At 37.1% G+C, this 19,211-nt stretch overlaps 2 protein-coding genes across 4 annotated transcripts in view; one reads left to right on the top strand and one right to left on the bottom strand.

The window, feature by feature from the left end:
- Positions 1-19,211, bottom strand: part of cep85l (centrosomal protein 85L) — a 66,937-nt gene that overhangs the window by 15,715 nt on the left and 32,011 nt on the right. For both annotated transcript variants that reach the window (XM_084090324.1, XM_084090323.1), the window contains exon 3: positions 17,729-18,438. In XM_084090324.1, the coding sequence (XP_083946450.1) occupies positions 17,729-18,438 (710 nt within the window). The remainder of the gene's footprint in view (positions 1-17,728; positions 18,439-19,211) is intronic.
- Positions 6,917-18,887, top strand: pln1 (phospholamban 1). Of its 2 annotated transcripts, XR_014603334.1 has the most exons (5): positions 6,956-7,076; positions 13,533-13,811; positions 15,124-15,402; positions 16,397-16,698; positions 17,585-18,887. XR_014603334.1 is itself a non-coding variant. In XM_084090325.1 (3 exons), the coding sequence occupies exons 2-3, from the start codon at positions 13,657-13,659 to the stop codon at positions 15,140-15,142; spliced, it is 174 nt and encodes a 57-aa protein (XP_083946451.1). In that variant the 5' UTR covers positions 6,917-7,076; positions 13,533-13,656; the 3' UTR covers positions 15,143-16,370. The 2 variants fall into 2 exon arrangements, 1 of the variants encoding a protein (XP_083946451.1); XM_084090325.1 differs by lacking the exons at positions 16,397-16,698; positions 17,585-18,887 and having other exon boundaries at positions 6,917-7,076; positions 15,124-16,370.

Genomic DNA, 19,211 nt, shown 5'->3' with positions numbered 1-19,211 from the left:
TTCCCTGACCAAACTCTGCAGACTTGACCAGTCGCCATGCTCACAAATGCCAACCCTATAAATGTGGCACATATCAGTGGCGCACTCAAGCCTGCAAACATGCCTTTATTTGCCTCTGGAGAGATTTTAGTCCCCGCAGCAAACCGAGTGGTGATAAGAAGTGGTGCCACTTTCATTGCCAGGCCTCCCTCACCTCCTCACATAGCTGGGGGATATTTTTAACAGTCAAACAAAACAAACTGGCTCAAATCTCCACAGTATGTGAGCTCAGAGCACCAAGCACTCGTACATGGCGAGCTGCGCAGTAGGAGTCCATAACCAGTTGGGTGGTTGGCAGCAGCAACAACAAACAGGCTGGGAAGCAGATGACAGGGAATGGATAAGGGGAAGTTGAGTAGGCAGTTCCATCTATTCGCTCTTAAAAGATTAGTTCACCCAAAAATGTAAACAAGAACGACTTTTTGTCTCTTTCTACATGAAAAGGGTGCAAAAGCACCATAAAAGTATAGTAAAATAGTTTATACGACTTGTGCACCGTTTATGTGAAAAACAGACAGAAATGTAAGTTGTTATTGACTGAAAATCCTTTGTTCCTTCGTGAATTAGTCATTTAGAGTAGTAGTTCTCAACCAGGGGGCCTCAGTAAGTCTTAAAATAATTTAAATTTGGTTATATTAACAATCTTAAAGGTGCATTAAGCAACTTTCTGAGTTTTTGCAGAACTATGCCACCTCTGGCGGCAAGCGAAACTGCAGCCAGAGATGTGCACGCGTCGCTCATGGACCACACGCACACGCACGCTTGCACGAGCACGAGCTGTTCATAACCAAAGGAGCATCAGCCGCAAATCTTTTGTTTACAATCATAATGTCTTCAGAGGTAAGAAAGTTATAAATCTGCAAGTCATTTTAAATATGTGAAAGGAAAGGCAATTGAGTAAATTACACACTTATGTGTGAGGGAAAAACGGGGGTAGTAGAAAACTTCGTTTTTTATTTCCATCTATCTCCATGTTGAACTGTGTTATGTGTTTACTGTATCCACTTATGATTGTATTATTATGGAAACACGTTCATGAACAATATAAGTTATTACTTTGTAAAAGCTCAAAGCTACACAGTCGGTCAAAAAAGTACACTCAATTGTCTCAAGGTAAACAATTAAATGGCACTATGACGTTACCATAAAAGCCAAACAGGCTAATCCGCCGAAGATTTGCGGGGGTTTAGCCTGTTTTATTGATCTGCTAAGTAGCATATTCCAATAGCAATACATCCTAATTAAGCAGTAATTTGCTCAAAATTTGTGTCTAATTATCTAACTTATATAGGCTATCAGCCTTCCCTATGTTTACTCTCGTCTTATTCCGACGCCTGTCTGAGTCCAATTTGGCCCTTTTGGTTGCACTATACAAAAGTTTTCTTTTTTTTTATCTTACGTGGAGTTTGCGTTGGTGTTTGAAATGAACTACAAGCAGGTCTCTTACAATCCATCTTCTACGGAGAATGCCGGCGAATAGGCTACACAAACCTGCCAGGCATAGCTATGTGAGCGTGCCGTGAACGCGCATGACGTCACGCCCAGTCTAAAATTCCGGCCCGAATCCCTCTTATTTATTTTACTTTACAGGTTTATAGAGACAATCTCAGTGATCAGAGAAGGGCTCATTCAGCCCATCAGGCAATTGTTTAAGCATGTATGGATTAGAAAACGGGTATTTTTAACATGAAAAGTTGCTTAATGCACCTTTAATAAAAAAAACAAAAATTCTTTATTTTAATAAAAGACATTAAACACTAAAAATAAAGTGAATCCAATCAACAGATTCATTAAAAATATTAATCTAAAAAGAATGATTCTTTCAAAAATTGGACAGTTACTTGTAATGTTCTTGAAAGGAGATCTAGGGCGAATTACATGATTTTCAGTCACTTAAGACTTTGATTTCAATGTTTTTCATACATAATGACCATATAGTGCACAAGTTGTATAGACTATTTTTATTTATTTAAGCTTGAAAAATATAAGTCCAGCACACTACTCAAGTTTGCATCATCACAAAAATATTTTAATGGTAAACCAACATTTCGGTCATTCGACCTTCCACAGGCTTTTTTCTAGTTTAATTTCATCACAACAAACCTATGATCGATTATGAGAACGAATATGAAAGCAAAACTGACCAGTCTAACAGGGCAATATCTGATGGTTATAAGAACTCCTTAGACATTAATGATCTCATTATGTTTAATAGTATTAATTGGCTTCCTGTGACAGGTGGAAGTAGCTCAACCATTGAACCGAAGGAAAGCCAGCAGTCCTGTGACGTCTCCAATCTCCATGCATCTGGCCACCCGGCTTCATGTTGAAGAGTGGAGAGCATGTAGGCCAGGCATAGCTGTCATTCCCCACCAGCTTGTCTCTCCATGAGGTGTTGTTACCACATGCCAAAAGTACCATGCCATTCCTATCAAGACCAGGACTTTAGATACTATATTGACCCTAGGCCAGTAAATCGGTCATAAATGCAGACTGTTATAGGTCTGCACTGATTTATGGCATCAAAATCTGTCTCTGTTTTTATGATAAATGTTCCTTAAAAACAGGCATCAGCCCAAAGAACGCCTGTCCTCTTGGCAAGTGGGCAACTAACGGGAATAAACGTCTTTGTTTACCCTAATTTTATGCCATTACATAAACTAAAAGCTTTATGAGTCAGGAGTTTGTTTAAACTTGTTCCTCCACCTGCTCCTCAAAGTTCCTGACAGCAGTGTTGTGTTTGTCTCTTTCCAGGACACAGCTGTTTAAACCGTCTGAGACAGGAACAGCTGCATGAGGAAGGAACCTCATTCATTAAAGTAGATGGAGGCCAGAAAATGCTAAATGCTGTATCTTTAATTAAACTCCCTTAGGTTCTTGTTCCCCTCGAGTCAGCATCTTTGAATAGGTCTTCATTTGACAATGGAGAAACCTCCTCTGCAAATTCTATTATTAACTACTAAACATTAACTCTATGAAAAAAATCCATATTAAACACCCCATAAAATCACTTGACCAGTGCAGATGAATTCTAATAGTATATAATTCTAAATACAATTGTATACTATTTTGTGTAAAAAAAACAACAACAAAAAAAACATAAAATTATATTATTTATTATGAAAAATATATTATAAAAATAATATCAATCAAGCCATATAAAACATTATAAATGATGACTTAAGTAAGCACTAGATGGTAGCAAAGATAATCTGAATGTAAAAACAGGCAGAAATGAGCAATCAAATATCTAATATTGGCTGACATTGATACTGATAAATAAATAAATAATATTGGCTTATGACCAATATCAATATATTGTGTATCCATAAATATAAGCTTACATTTTTTATAAATAAATAAATTTAAATGTTTTTAATTTAATTGTCAATGTTTAGGAGTAGCATAGAGATGAACTCAAAGCAAACAGACATGGACAAAAAGCTAGAAAAAAGATTTAATAAGGCCTTTAAAATGGAAATATTTAAAGCACTCTTTAAAAATTAAGCATAGCCTGGTAGGGATTAGAAAGAGTGATTCTTTCGCAGAGGACTGATACTCTTGGTGAACAGAATAAAAGTCAAATCCACTCTCTTAAACATACCAAAGGGCACAGGAAAGGTCTGATGGCTTTCGGCTACAGCACTTGAACAGTTTCACTCTGCCACAATGCTCAGCTAATCTGGTGCCAATTCCCTGAACTCTATCACACCCTGCCACTGCGCTCTCTCGAAGGCCCTCCAGACAGCCGTCCATCAACCTCTTGGCAAGCTGGGGCAACACAGGGGAGACACGCTGGCTCCTTTCGAGGTGACTGTACTCAGAATTGGCCATTAAGGCAGTGCTGTGGACATTTGCGATGCAGTGGGGTGTTTAGCAGTGTGTTATATGAGAATCACCTATTGGTGTTAAGCACATGTAGGTGATTTGCTTTAAGCTATTCTAGATCCAAAATACCTGTTGCATAAAAACAAAGCACAAAGATAAAACTGAATATACTGTGTCCCAAAAAGCGACATTTAAAAATGTCAAGTGATATTTTTTTCAAACAAGATTTTTCTTTAGGCGTTCAAAATTAAGACTTGAAAAGTATTTGGACACTTAGGCTAATATTTTTTATTTTATTTTATTTTTTACCAAGAAAGGTAAAATTGAGATACAATATCTCTTCTACCATTGAGTACTGTTAAAATATTGTTCAAAATGAAAGAAAAAAAACCCCCTTTGGACACTTTAAGATCTGTGTGTGAACTTGAGGAGAAATGACTTCAAATCGCTGTTGCACCAGTTAATTAAAAGTATGTATAAAAGCTCTTGTTTACAGATGCCACTGGTATGTAATGCAATTGCAGTGACATTCAGACATTTTAAGTGTCACTTGAGTGTCCAAATACCTTTTGGGGTCACTGTATACACACACACACATTGTTATAGCCCAAAGGCACCTCTGTGCGGTGTGGCCTGGTGACAGCTGTTGGATCCAGGGAGCGGGTGTGCTAAGCTGAACAATGAGTTGAGACATGGATGTATTGCACCTAACAAGCAAACTCTCCAGCACTGGCCAGAGGGCATGGCACAGGCGAATGGACAATGTGTATGCATGCGCATGGCAACCAGGCATTAACACGCCATAAACACTCTGCAAACGAGGTACGGAGAGCAAGGTCAACACAGAGGACTGACCTCCTCCATTTTAATGAGCTTGTCCATAAAGAACAGCATGTATGCCAAGCCAAACAGCACACTCGATGTCCTGTTGCATTGGGATTATGGTGGTGAGAACAACTTGTATGCTAACTAATGCACATTCACAAAGAACTGAGATGCTTTAAAGGAGTTGTTGAGAAAAAAAGACAAGTACACGATAAAAAAAAGGTTTTAAAAATAGATCATTAGAGTATGTTTTACAAGAAAATACTTGCCTATAACTGTGAAATTCACTAGCAATTTCTAAATTAAAATGTTTCTATACCAATTTGTGTAGTGTATGAATTTACATGCAATTGGTTTATGCTTGTTTAGTCCTGGTTTACAAGCATAGCCATGGTGTTCAACAGCAAACATTTTTCAAAAAGTCTTTTTGATGAAGCTAGTTGTCCATGGGAGACTAAAGCCTGGTGAAAACACTTGTACATTATCATTTTTAAACAAAACAACCTTCAAACTAGTGCACCCAGTGTGCATTTGTGCTTTTTAGACATTGACATTTTATGGTTTTGGTCAAGTGGTGTTCATCCAGACCTCGCCAAAAACACTGTTTCGCATTGGCCGGAGACTACACTGAAATTGGATGCCATCGTAATTACTTTTCCATTCCTCATGTCCTCTTCAATCTCTTAAAGCTTCTCTTGTCTATAGCGAACAGAGCTCCTTATAAGGAAGAGAACTTTGGGATGTTTTTATCTCAAAATAGAACTCAAATAATGAAAAAAAAAATATGCAAGAAAGTTCCCAGTGCCCCCTGAGGACGCTCTTACACCATAGGTAGAAGATGTTTATAGTCTATTAGGATCTCGCAGACAATCTTCTCAATAAAACCGGTCATTTAGAGCACATGCTGTTCTGGCAGCAACATCAAGAGAATATCTGTATTAATCCAGCAACTGGAATCTCCGGTGAGACTGAGAGCTGCTGGATACGGTTACAGAGTAAATTCCACGAGGGCTGAACTGTTCAGAGTAGAGAACACATGCAAATGCATGAAAAACGATATATTAGGCACAATTATGTGCAATTAAATGGCAGTTTATTTGCACACAACTGGGAAATTGTGTGCTGTGAACCTAATATGCACATGCAGTAGAAGTAAGATATGTCGACACGTTAATCGAAGTGCACAATTTTTGTCATTTGATGATAAATGTAGGCACTGCCCATTATACACAACTACCTGTGTTTGAGAGATTCACATGAGAAAAGCAATAAAAATTGTAATACTAAAAACATATTTGCAGGTCAAAGTTAAAGGGCTAGTTCGTTTTCTGAGAAACTCAATCGCTTTGATGAACAGAACAGCAGCGAAACATATGGAAGCAAACATGATTGAGCTTCCGTGGGATGATGAATATATGTAATAATTCTTATAATTCCATATGTAAATAAAAGCCTAAATTAAATCTGTTCACCATATAAAGCGATTGAGTCTCTTCAGAAAATTTGGACTAAACCGCTCGATTCATATGGATTAGTTTTACAATCTCTTTATGAATTTTTTGAAGCGTCAAAGTGATAGTTGCATAGCTGTCTATGCAGGGACAGAAATCTCTCAGACTTCATTAAAATATCTTCATTTGTGTTTCGAAGATGAACAAAAGTCTTTAGGGTTTGGAAGGACATGAGGGAGAGTAAATGAGTCATTTTTGAGTGAACTAACCCTTAAACATTCTACATTATTTTGTCCATTCAAAGTTTTCCAAGTATAATTAATTAATTAAAATATATATCATTTATTTCAGACCTGGATGAATTTGCTTTACTTTAATTTTGCCTGCAATGTAAAATTTCACCAGCAAAAATATAAAATAAAATAATAGTACTCAACTAGTAAACACATAAATGCAATAAATTATTTATTTTATACATGGATACATTTGCTTTAAATAATATTGGCTGCAATGAAAAAAACAAACAAAAAAACACCAGTAATAAATAAAAAAATAAAATTGAATAAAAAATAAATAAAGATAATAATACTAATACTCTTTCATCTAGAAGTGACAGTGACTCTGCATCCAAATGCAGGACATATAAATACTATCCATTACAACCTGATTTTGGTATGCTGTTTTTGTGAGGATAAAAGCTTGTAAAAAGCTCCCCCCCCCCCCCCCAAAAAAAAAGTTGTGAGAAAGAATGAGATAGCTCAGACCCCTCCTACGCATTTCTCATCTCTTTCCTCTCTCCTCCTATACTCCACCCCTTCACTTTTTCTGCCATAAACTTTCGGACTCCACATTGCTGCCACAGACCCTCCATTCCTCTAAAAGAAAACCAGAGCAACGGGATTGATCCCCAATACTGTTCATCTACAGATTTAGGTAGGTAACCTTTTCTTGTATACCTTGCATATCAGTTTAAGGATGGACCACAATAGTCATCTAACAGTCCACCATCAGTTTATCTAGATTTTGTCTTTGACTATTATCACATTTGGCTATTGTGTCTATCACTGTTTCACCAAATGCATCCAAGTTCTTTTACATTGCAGAAAAAAATAGAAACACATCTGATTTGTGTCAAGCGAATCCAAAACCAGCCTAAATTCACAGTGCTTTCTTAAGATTGATTATCTTAAAAATGTACGTTTTTCAAATCTCCATTGATAGGCTCACTCCTTTTCGAGATTGAACAGCGACACACATTTTCATAAGTAAGAGTACAGAAAATATCCAAGGTATTATGATAAATAATCGGAGGGTTATTCATCAGTTTTATATTCTTACACAGCAGTGGCTGATGTTTCAGAATGCATAGAGTCAGAGATTAATCAGAGTTTTGATGTTTGGGTCTGTCCGCTGGTTTTGTAAGTGCCGCTCTGTGCGCTCACGATAAACAGCGAGCCAGACACATTCTTCTCCGAACACAAATCGGGGAGACGTGACCTAGACTGATTCTGACCTACACACACAACACTCCAGATCTGCACTCCACAGGGAGATCTGACAACCCTTCATTTCAGCACAAATGAGCTCGCTGCATTCACTGCTGCCCTGCAGAGTAGGACAGGTTAACTGCATTCAGAAGCCTGTTAAAGCAGGAATCACGCCACAGGTTGCACACATCCATCTGTGGCCTCTGCACGGGCCTGAGGCAAATATTGAAGCTTTATATACATCATTGTATTTGTAGCATCTGGTTTATTACACCACAAACACATTTTCACCTTGATGATTATATAATTATAAAAAAAAAAAAAAACTTTATTCTATAATTTCATTTATATTATATGAAATATAAAATACATTTTAATATATCACCAAACATTATATAATTTTTTGGTAACACTTCACAATAAGGTTTTATTTAATGCAAGTCAATGTATTAACTAATACTAACTAATAATGAACAGTACATTTTCTATAGTATTTATTTATTAATTAATTAATTAGTAAATGTTGAAATTAACATGAACTAAGATTATTAAACGCTTTAGAAGTATTTTTCATCATTAGTTAATGTTAACTAATGTAAACAAATGGAACCTTACCTTATTGTCAAGTGTTATATATGTTTTATATAATTTATTTTATAACTGTATAAAATGTATATGAAATGTGTGTATATATATATATATATATATATATATATATATATGCCACAACAGATTCTTAATTGTATATAATCTATATTATATTATATTATATTATATATAAAACTGCTATCTTTTATAAATTACATAACAATTATACATACATATATACATATATGTGTGTGTGTGTTTTTGTGATTAGCAATTTCTGGAAAGATGTTGTGACTCAAACATTTGTGCATTGAACGCTATATATAGTGCAGTACATACATGATAATTCAAATAAGTCATAACATTTGTTGCATCACAATATCATAAATGTATTGCGAATGAAACTGTAGCAAAAGTGAAAGAATCGGTGAGAGAATGAATCTGTGGTATCATTTGCTTCACTTTTGTCCAGTACTGCATTTATAAAAACACTAGTTTCAGATTTTTCATCTCTTTTAATAAAATGTTTTGATTATGAATTATTTTTTAATTAAACTGTATAAAATGATATCAATACTGTATCAGAAAGATCTAAAGTTTTAAAGAAATATAGTGGCAAAAAAACAATTAAATATCAATATACAACTGTATAGGCACAACCCATAGTGAGCATGGCCAAAAATGTCTGTCCTAATGCCAGTTCAACAGACACTGTCCTACCTGTTAAGAGTCATGCCCTCAGAGGCATCACCAAGCCACAAAAATCCCTCTGCATTGCTCTGCGATGCCATCATGGAAAGTTCAGCATTGAGGCCAACTAAGTCCACTCGCTTGGCCTTAAGTGGACTTATTTGTGCAGAGTAAAAAATATGCACATAAACATACTCAGGCTTGGGAAATCTCCGGGCCAGCTTTTCAGATGATTTCCTTTTTTGGTGCGATTCTATCTTATTTTTTGCTCCACTTGTTTTCTCTTTTTCACAACTTTCTTGGCAGTGTCTGTGCATTTTAATGCCAATGAGTTGGCGTTTTTTGCCAAAGGATGGCTTAAGAGAGTTGATACAAATCTGCTCTGAATAACCATATGAGGAAGGGTATCTTAAGCACATGACCTGCTCGATACCCTCCCAAGGAGATTGTTAATGATCTTATCATTCCCAGTGGTGATGGAGGACATGACTCCTGACTAGCTAAGTAGAGCGATGGAATGCTGGTGTCCTGTAGTGCTGACAAACACCTCTCGCAAACCCGTCGTCACCAGCAGCATGTTTATCTCCTCCGGGTCACGTGTTGGGCGCCTGAATGAACTGCTCAACTCCAGGCTTCACTGTCAGTCACTCGTCTACTTAACCTCTTTCCACAGTAACACTGGCCAGCTGGATGCAAAGAACACTATGAAAACAATCGGTGAGGAATAGGTTTCATTGGTTTAATAGGTGAAAATGAGATGAGACCCAACATACTTCTATCCCACAAAGCATTGTTTCATTTGCGTAAAGTAAAATACACAAACAAAACCCTCAAATTATCAACATTTCAAACTATTTTCCTACCACTTGTGAAGTGTTTTCTTCAAGTACTCGACAAAAATGGCCAACTAAGTAGGGTTGTGCAAGATGACATTTTAAATACTGTCTTTAAACTAGTCTTAAAGAAGCTCTGTATATACTGTAGGGTTCCTAAACTTTCTGACCAACAAATTGCCATAATTTATTATTTTTCCATACATTTTTCAGTCATTTATTAAAATGAAGGATTTAAAAAAAAAGATTTTATCTAAATAACACTAAAAAGTTGCAAAGCAATTATTAGTCAAATAAATACTTTAGAACTGAGAACTTTTTTCCATGACCTTTTAGGATTTTATAAATTCTATCCATTTATTCCAATTTTAGAAATTCCCTTTATATTTCCAGGTACCGTTGGAAGTGTTTACTTTGGCCGTTTTTGGCTTCACTAGATGCATTCCTTTGGGGACGTTTACATGAGATGGATTCTTGTGTTAAAATACAAGTTTTAATTTGACTTTAAACTTAAACAAACTGCAATGCTCATGGTGTGAGGTGTTCAGAACAGCACAAATTAACTAAACTAAACAGCTAAAGTACTGCAAAAAAAGCATGCTAAGTGAAGCAGTTGTTAAAGAAGAGAAGTACATTGTTTTCCTGACAGGAAGCCTCTGCTGAAGATTTCAAAACCATCTTAAACAACATAAATTGTGGAAATGGAGTTACATGTTGAACATGCACGCTAATATTCCAGGCCTGTTTCATATCTTTACAAGTTGTTGCAAAGGAACTGGTTTCTGTCAAGTAAGACTAGGCTGTTCAAATCTTACACTTCCCAAAAACACTATCCTCCATATAACTGTTTCCCATTAGTCTAAAGTAGTCACAGCCTACATATCCAACAACAACAACAACAACATCCCAGGCCTTCATTACCCTCTTGGTGATAAGTTAGAGTCAGGCTCCTGAGGGATGATTTCAGTGGAATATTGTGACCACAAAGGGTAATTCCAATCCTAAGAATAACCTTATTGCAGCAGATAACGCAATGCAGCGGCCAATGAAAACACAGGCCACAGGTGCTTCCATGTCCATGATGTTACTCAGGATGCTACCGAATGCATCTGTGAGACAGAACTCCCTACAGATTCGAGAAGACAGGAATGAGCAGCCGTCTGAAAGAGAGAGATAAGCTTGTCCAAGACGAGAGCTCCGCTAATAGACAAAGATTTATAATCAAGGCCACTTTATCTTTCGCCGAAAACAGGGATTCATCTAATCTTTCCGGAGGCGAAGTGCTAAATCCTGATTTAGGCTGTTTTGTACACATGTAAAATAACTCATATAAGACATCTTTCTGAAGCCACCTCTTTTTATTCACTCAGAGCCAAGACGGTATAATGAAAAGAAATAAGCTCACTCCTACACAGTTATATAAAGACACACTATGTGCTGCTCATCTTGAAGTCTCATCTTGGAAGTATTCAATTATAATAATAATAAAGTAAGTTAATGACATTGCACTTGATGTATAATAGAACAAGGCTTTGTACAAATTCATCTTTTGGTGGAAATGCAAGAGTAAGACTGAAATATCCACTCTGAATGAAGAATCTAGAGGAACCGAGACCCCTGTGGTTTTAATTTTAGAAACCTGTCAAGCATCTTGCTTTTAGGTGACATATCTGAAAATGAAACTGTTCAAGGCATAGGAATGCTCTATTTGAGACTAAAAGCAATTTTATTTGACTTGCAACAGTTGCAAATTGATTGAACACTATGAAGAGACAGTGACCTTTCACCTTCTACTGACCTTTCAAAGCGCGGCCGATGAGTACCGGACAATTCACGTGATGTACATGCACATGATGTTTTTTTTCTTTTTGAATTAATTACATTTATTCAAAAAAGGAAGCATTAAAGGGTTAGTTCACCCAAAAATGAAAATTCTGTCAGTAATTACTCACCCTCATGTTGTTCCAACCGCGTAAGACCTTCGTTCATCTTCGGAACACAAATTAAGATATTTTTGATGAAAACTGAGCCCTGTCTCACTCCTCCGTAGGCTGCTATGTGACCGAAACTTGCTGGCCCAGAAAAGTTATTAAAGAGATCGTTAATATAGTCCAAGTGACTCCAGTGGCTCAATCTTAAGTATATCAAGCGACGAGAATACTTTTTGTGCGCAAAAACAAACAAAAATAACAACTTTATTCCACTATTCATTTCCTTCTCTCTGGACCTCTAGTTGGTTCGCGTAGTGTTTTTGCGCAGCGCGTCTGTGTTACACGTCACCACGTAGGCTCACTATTGGCCGACGCCGGTCATGTGTGTGATGCGTGATGACGTGCAACACAGACGCGCAGCGCAAAAACACTACGAGGCCCAGAGAGAAGGAAATGAAAAGTGGAATAAAGTCGTTATTTTTGTTTGTTTTTGCGCACAAAAAGTATTCTCGTCGCTTGATATACTTAAGATTGAGCCACTGGAGTCACTTGGACTATATTAACGATCTCTTTAATAACTTTTCTGGGCCAGCAAGTTTCGGTCACATAGCAGCCTATGGAGGAGTGAGACAACTCTCAGATTTAATCAAAAATATCTTAATTTGTGTTCCGAAGATGAACGAAGGTCTTACGCGGTTGGAACAACATGAGGGTGAGTAATTACTGACAGAATTTTCATTTTTGGGTGAACTAACCCTTTAAGTTGAAATCAAACACATCATAATAAGACGGTAAAGAAATATAATGTATAATGTAAGTATAATGTTGCAAAAATATTCTATTTCAAATAAACACTGTTCTTTTGAGCTTTCTACTTTCAATGCTGAACTTTCTATCAATCGTTTTTAAAAAAAAGGTATGCCGGTCTCCACAAAAAACTTAAGCAGCACAAACTGTTTTCAATATTGATAATAATAAGCAAATCAGCATATTAGAATGATTTCTGAAGGATCATACTGAGAACTGGAATACATTATTATTCAAATAGAAAAAAGTTATTTTAAATTATAATATTTTACAGTATTACTGTTTTTATTGTTTTTTAATGCAGCCTTGGTGAGCCGAAAACATAAAATATTAAAAATTACCAACCTCAAACTTTTGAAAGGTAGAGTATATAATGCTTAAAAATAGTCAAACTTTATGAAGATATCTTGAATTTAATGCTTCATAATTTCTATTTTTCATTTTAGACATAGTACCTTAGTTCAATTAAAATCATCCAGAGACTTAAAATGTCACGAACCCATGATCATTGAGTTCTCTCTTTCTTTCTGCAATGTATTAAAGCAATCAACATTTCTCTGTTCCAAATTCCTGTTTAAATACTGTCCATGTTTAAAACGGTATAAACTTGACACATTCTTGCTACCATATACATTGTAAAATCACTCTTCCGCAACATTTGTTATGTGAAAGTCAAAGTGGCCCGTTACATTCTTATCGAAGCCCAAATGCAAATCATGTGAAAGGACCTTTAAAGGGATAGTTCATCCAAAAAAGAAAACCCACCCTTCAGCAGAACACAAAAGAAGATATTTTGTACATGTTTGTCCATACAATAGGGTCCAATGTTATTTGGACCCCAACATTCTTCAAAATATCCTCATCTCGTGTTCTGCGAATCATACAGGTTTAGAGGGTGAGTAAAAGATAGCAGAACTTTGATTTTTGAACGAACTATCGCTTTAAGAACACATTACAGTCTCAAAGTCTTCTGAAACATCTATCAGACCTGCATGTCACGTGTGAATATTGCATGCACATTCACTCTTTCATCTGTCTGCTCCCTCCCCTCAGCCTTGTGTCCACTGGCAACCAGATCACCACAACCAGCGCTTCTCCTCCCCAGTTTGCGGTACTGCCGTTCTTCCTTCCTTTCCCCTCTCTCTGCACTAATCCATCCCACCCACCCCGCTTCGGCATGGACAAGGTGCAGCACATCACACGGGCGGCCATTCGCCGGGCGTCCACCATGGAGGTTCCCCAACAGGCCAAGCAAAACATGCAGGAGCTCTTCGTCAACTTCTGCCTCATCCTCATCTGCCTGCTGCTCATCTACATCATTGTCTTGCTAATGTGAGCGGGAGTTTCCCCTGTAGCCAATGAGGGCGAAGGACTGTACATAGGGGGGCATATCGCGTTTAGGGGCGGAGGGTGTGGATGGGCAAAGCTATTTATTATTTTATAGCGGGTTTTGAGTAGTTGGGTTGTACATTGCATGATTATCAATGTCATTATAAATAGCAAATTCAGAGTGACACGAGAACGACAATACTGATAGTGGTTGACCAATATGACTTTTTTAAGTGGATGTTGCTGCCTGACATCAATAACTAGAGAGTCAGCTGGTAAAATTCCAATATATTTGTGATAACATCTAACACAATTTAATTTAATTTAATTCCATTGTGGGCCAAATACTAAGGCAGCATCACTTGTATCCTTTCTATTTTCATAATGCATTGTTTCATTGTGAAAAAACAACTCGTCCGTTGGACGAGGCAAAATAAGACTAATATAAATATGAAGTATAACTGAACAATTTCATTTAATACCAAAAAATACCAATAAATAGTAACATTACCTTTCAAAAGTTTGGGATCAGTATTTTTTTTATTTATTAATAGTTTAATTCAGCAAGGAGGCATTACATTTATCAAAAGTGACAGTAAAGATATTTATAATGTTACCAAAAAAAACAACAACAAATAAATGCTGTTCTTCTGAACTTTCTATTCATCAAAAAAAAGAGAAGAAAACCTTGAAATATATGGTTAGAGGTAGCACAACTTTATTCAACATCGATAAAAATAAGAAATGTGTTTTGAGCAGCAAATCATTCTGTATTTTTGAACAAATGCAAGCATAAGCAACTTCTTTCAAAAAATCTTACAGACCCCAAACTTTTAGATGATAGTGTAAGTACAGTATATATAACAGCACAATTCATTAGGTAGCATCCAACTGAAACAAGATTGGAGCTCCATGCTGGGGTGGATTGAGGAACTGACCAGTCTTCATTATGAACTGCATGCAACTGTCTTTCCATATCTTTGTCACTATCCCATCAGTGCATGTCACCTGCGGGCCTGAGTGATGTCATCTGAGTCACGTCTTCCGTTACACACTATGCCAAACTGAAAACACTTGCTCAATAAAAAAATGTACATGATCACGTGTGTGCAATAAAAAGTGTGCTGCTTCTGTTTTTGACTGATACTCCCACTGTACTAATTTTGTTAAACAATCAAAATCAGTATTTTAATGATCACAAAGTCACAGAAAGTTTGTTTGAATAAGACCTACTACATAAGAGAACCAGTTATTGTCTGTTTCTATGACTGTGTCTTGTCAGCAAAGCTCATGTCAGTCTGTCAATCATGTTTAGCTCTTTCTACGGCATATGAGAGACCAGCGGCGCGATGTAACCTGTGTTCACTGGCAAACAAGAAGATCTTCCACCTGGGGCCAAATACGCTTGGGCTACACGGCACCACGGCTGAACCCGAACAACCCTGGAAATCTCCATCCCATCAGTATGGATCTGACCAATAACCGAGGACTAAACCTGCTGCTCAACTTCCTGCTTATTGTAGTGGCTCTTCTGCTCATGCTCATTCTGGTCAGGCTCATGTGACCCGAAAATGGCCAGAAACAAGAATAATCGGTATAAGAGACTCCCACTCACTCTACCTCCAAAACCATTTTAAAAACGCTGCAAACGATTTCAGACATTAGGCTGACTGTGCATGACTGATAGGCAGAAAATGTGTCTGATTGGCTAGTTTTCCAAAGTGGGCTAATCCCCTTACTCTTTATTTGGCTTTAACACATTTTCAGGACACATATTTCACTCATTTGAATCAGTCAGTAGGGGAATTTTTTTTTTTTTTTTTGTCTGACGTTAATTTTCTTTGCTTACAACACCTTTAACCTACAATACACACTTTGCAAGAGCTTAATGGAGGGGTAGGCCTACAGTAAATTGATCAAAAACGGTTTACCACTGCATCACTCTCCAGAATGTGGTCCAGAAAAAAAAAAATCAAAATGGATCAAAAATACTCCATTTTAGTTGAAATATCAACTGAGGTATTAAAACTGACAGGAAGTATAGGTGCATTGCTTCCAGTCTCACTGCACCCTCTAGTGTTTGTTGTCTCTAACTGCTCACGAAAACAACAACATAACTAGGATTAAAATGGGATTTACCTCAAAATGAGATTCTTTTTCTGTGAACAGCAGGTGTGGATTTAAGTACACGGCCAAATGAATTAAACTAAAAATATAGACAAGCTCTCAAATCACATGACACACCATTGACACTATTCCTAAAAATACTACATGTGCATTTTTTTCCTGCTATAAAAGCTGTAGATACACAATCCTAATCAGATGTATTTCATAAATAGAAGGACATAGTCATGTTTTTTTAATAAGAAAACACACTGGTTTGCCTATAATATAATCAAAGTTGTAACCTTTTTACATTATTTATACAATCACAATCACTGTGTTCTTGTGTTATCTGTGTGAATATATTTATGAAGTAATGTTATACATATTCATAATGCAAGTGTTTGAGAAATAAGACTGAATGGAAGTAAATGCTGCAAATAAAACCGTTCCACTGATAACAAATGTTTTTGGTTTCTCTTTAGGTTGAATAAAACATTTTGAGCCTCAAGCAGAGAAATTCAAAGACATCCAATTGGAACAAACACTGGGTCTTTACTACTAAAAATAGACGCCCGCGGCACAGGAGACCATAATCAACATGAAATCAAAAGTGACCTTATTTACTTTCTTAATGCACATTCCTGGTCATATTGTGTATGATTCAACAGTGCACATGATTTCAATCATAGACTTGTTCTGTTTCTGAAATGACTTTCCTTTTCGGCTGACGCCAGGAATCCATCAAACTTTTCACCTCTCCACTCCAACTACTATCTATATTCTGGTATGTAAGACACAGGTTTCAGAAAAACGACAGATTTAAAAATTTCACTATGATTTTAAAGCATTATCTGAAAGTTAATTTCAATTCAAGTGCAATACAAGTTAAACTCTACTGATAGCATTTGAGGTATGAATTACCACAATAATTCAAAATAATAATTTTGATTAATTGTAATGCATATATTTTTATTTTTTTAAATAGAATTTTATTTTATTTTTTTTATTTTTTTTAAAGTATCTATCTATCTATCTATCTATCTATCTAATTTTCCAAATTTACCTTTTTAGCGCAATTTTCCAACGGACAAAATTGCGATTGTTAACTCATGATTTCTTTTCTGTCTGTGCGCACCAATCTTGCACTTCTATCTCCTCCTCAACCAGACCACCTAGAGACTTCGGGTTTTCGGCATTATGTTAAGGAAGGTCTAATCTCGGGAACGCACAAAAAAAAAAAAAAAAACAACATAAAAAGATTTACTATCTCTTAGTGTTGTGATCCCATGACGTCAGAAAATTGCGCTAAAACACTCACTGAGTTTTTATTACTTGTTTTTAATTGACAGTGTTAGAAGGAGAAGTACAAATACTACTGGCCAAACTTTCTTTCATTAAATTGGAAATTTTGCCTTGGCAACTAACTAAAAAAAAAAAAAAAAAAAAAAAGGATTTTATTTTAAAATTTCAAAATTGAAATAAAAATAAATGAAAGCAAAATTTGAAATATTTAAAATCAAAACTATAATAGTATATAAATAATACTATATAACACAATGTAATCTGGAACATCCCTTAAACATGTATTTAAGAAAAAAAGAATGTCTGCATATTTGTATGGCTTGTGCTGTAAACAGAAGGATAATTCACTCTACCACTGTCTCCAGCAGAGGGCGCTATTAACCATTTAACCAAGACATTTCTTCAATGGCATCATAAAAACAATTCAGCATCCGCTTTACTATAGACACACTAGAGCACCCCGCATATTTTTCTCATCTTCGTATTCCCTGTCAAAAACATTGCAAACTGACCTGTGGGAGTTCTGCTTCATGCCGTAGCCGCTCTCGCTGCTGCTGTTCCTGTTGCCACGAGCCGCCACATCCCTCTGGTCCCGGCCGGTACTCCATCTGCTCACTCAGCCACATCTGCGTCCGCACGGCCGGCTGGATGGGCGACCCCCCCACGGCCTGGTGCCTGAGCGTGGGACCTCTCTGCCCGGGCCCGGCCAGGCCGATCGTGGGGGTCTTGCTCTCCGGTAAGGCACTGTAGGAGAGGTCTAACGTGCTGGGCTTGAGCGGAGACGAGCAAGACGAGTCTGTTTTACCTAGGGTGTTACTGCTGCCCAGGTCATACTTCGTAAAGTCAGAGTTGGTGGAAAGTTTGTGCAGGCTCTCTGAGAGGAAGCCGTCTGAATAAAGAGGGTCCTGTCGGTAGCCGTAGAGCACACCTCGATCCAGGGATCCGTGAGGGTCCGTGCGGTACGACGGTCTCCCGGAAGGGCTGGTCTTTTCCTGGCCGGTGAGACGGGTGAGCGAGGACCAGCGGCGCACTGGCCGGGGGTCTTTCATGTCCAAGGGGCTGTCGAGGGGAGAGGGGAGCTGGCAGCTGCTCCAGGGGCTGGTGGGGGCAGAGGGAGCGCTGAGTTTGGAGCTGGACGGAGATGGCATGACGTGGGCCGTGGGGATGGGACCCTGCGAGCGCAGATGCTGGAAGGACAACGTGCCGCTGGAGCTGGAGTGGTCTGGAGACAGAGAGAAAGAGAGTTTAAATGTAGACATTTTCAGGCTTATCTCTAGTGTTAATGTGTCATGAGTGTCACTGCTATCAGTGGGATGACAGATAACTGGCTAGTTATGGATGAAAAAGAGTGACCCCTAAGTCATTAATTATGCTGACTTTATTTATCGACCCTTCAGCACAATCCACCTCCCTTGGTTACTGCTGCTATAACAAGCTTTACAAAACATACCATAAAAACTAACCACAGATTTCCCTGAACAATATAAAAAAATAAAATAAAATTATTGTTATAAATAAGTGTTAATTATGACTGGATATTATACTTATTTACTATATTTTAAAGAAAACAAACAAATAAACAACAGTGTTATTAACAAGTATTAAAAATGATGGGATATTATTCTTGTGTGGACTGGACTGATGAGTGAAAATAAAAATAAATCAGTGTTTAAAATGATTCAACATTATTCTTATGTGGAATTAAGAAATAAAAATAAAAAAAGTGTTATAAATAAGTGTTAAAAAAAGAGTGATATATTATTCTTTTGTGCACTGGACTGAATGGAATGACTGACATTGCAAAGCATTTTTATTTGCTATTGAAAACAATGTTAAATTAAGCAGTAATGTGAATAAATACTGCAAATACTGTGAATCAGAGACAAATGTAGTCAAATGGAGAGACAAATACTTCTCACAGTCAACTGAAAAGTGATTAGAAGTGATCACATTAGGGGAAGTGAACTGTTTTTAACGTCCTTGCCCGAAAGGGAT

The sequence above is a fragment of the Abramis brama genome, assembly GCF_963993115.1.
Source record: "Abramis brama genome assembly, chromosome: 18".
Classification (NCBI taxonomy): domain Eukaryota; kingdom Metazoa; phylum Chordata; class Actinopteri; order Cypriniformes; family Leuciscidae; genus Abramis; species Abramis brama.
The sequence above is the reverse complement of the archived record's forward strand: the minus strand, read 5'-3'. Positions and strand labels throughout refer to the sequence as shown.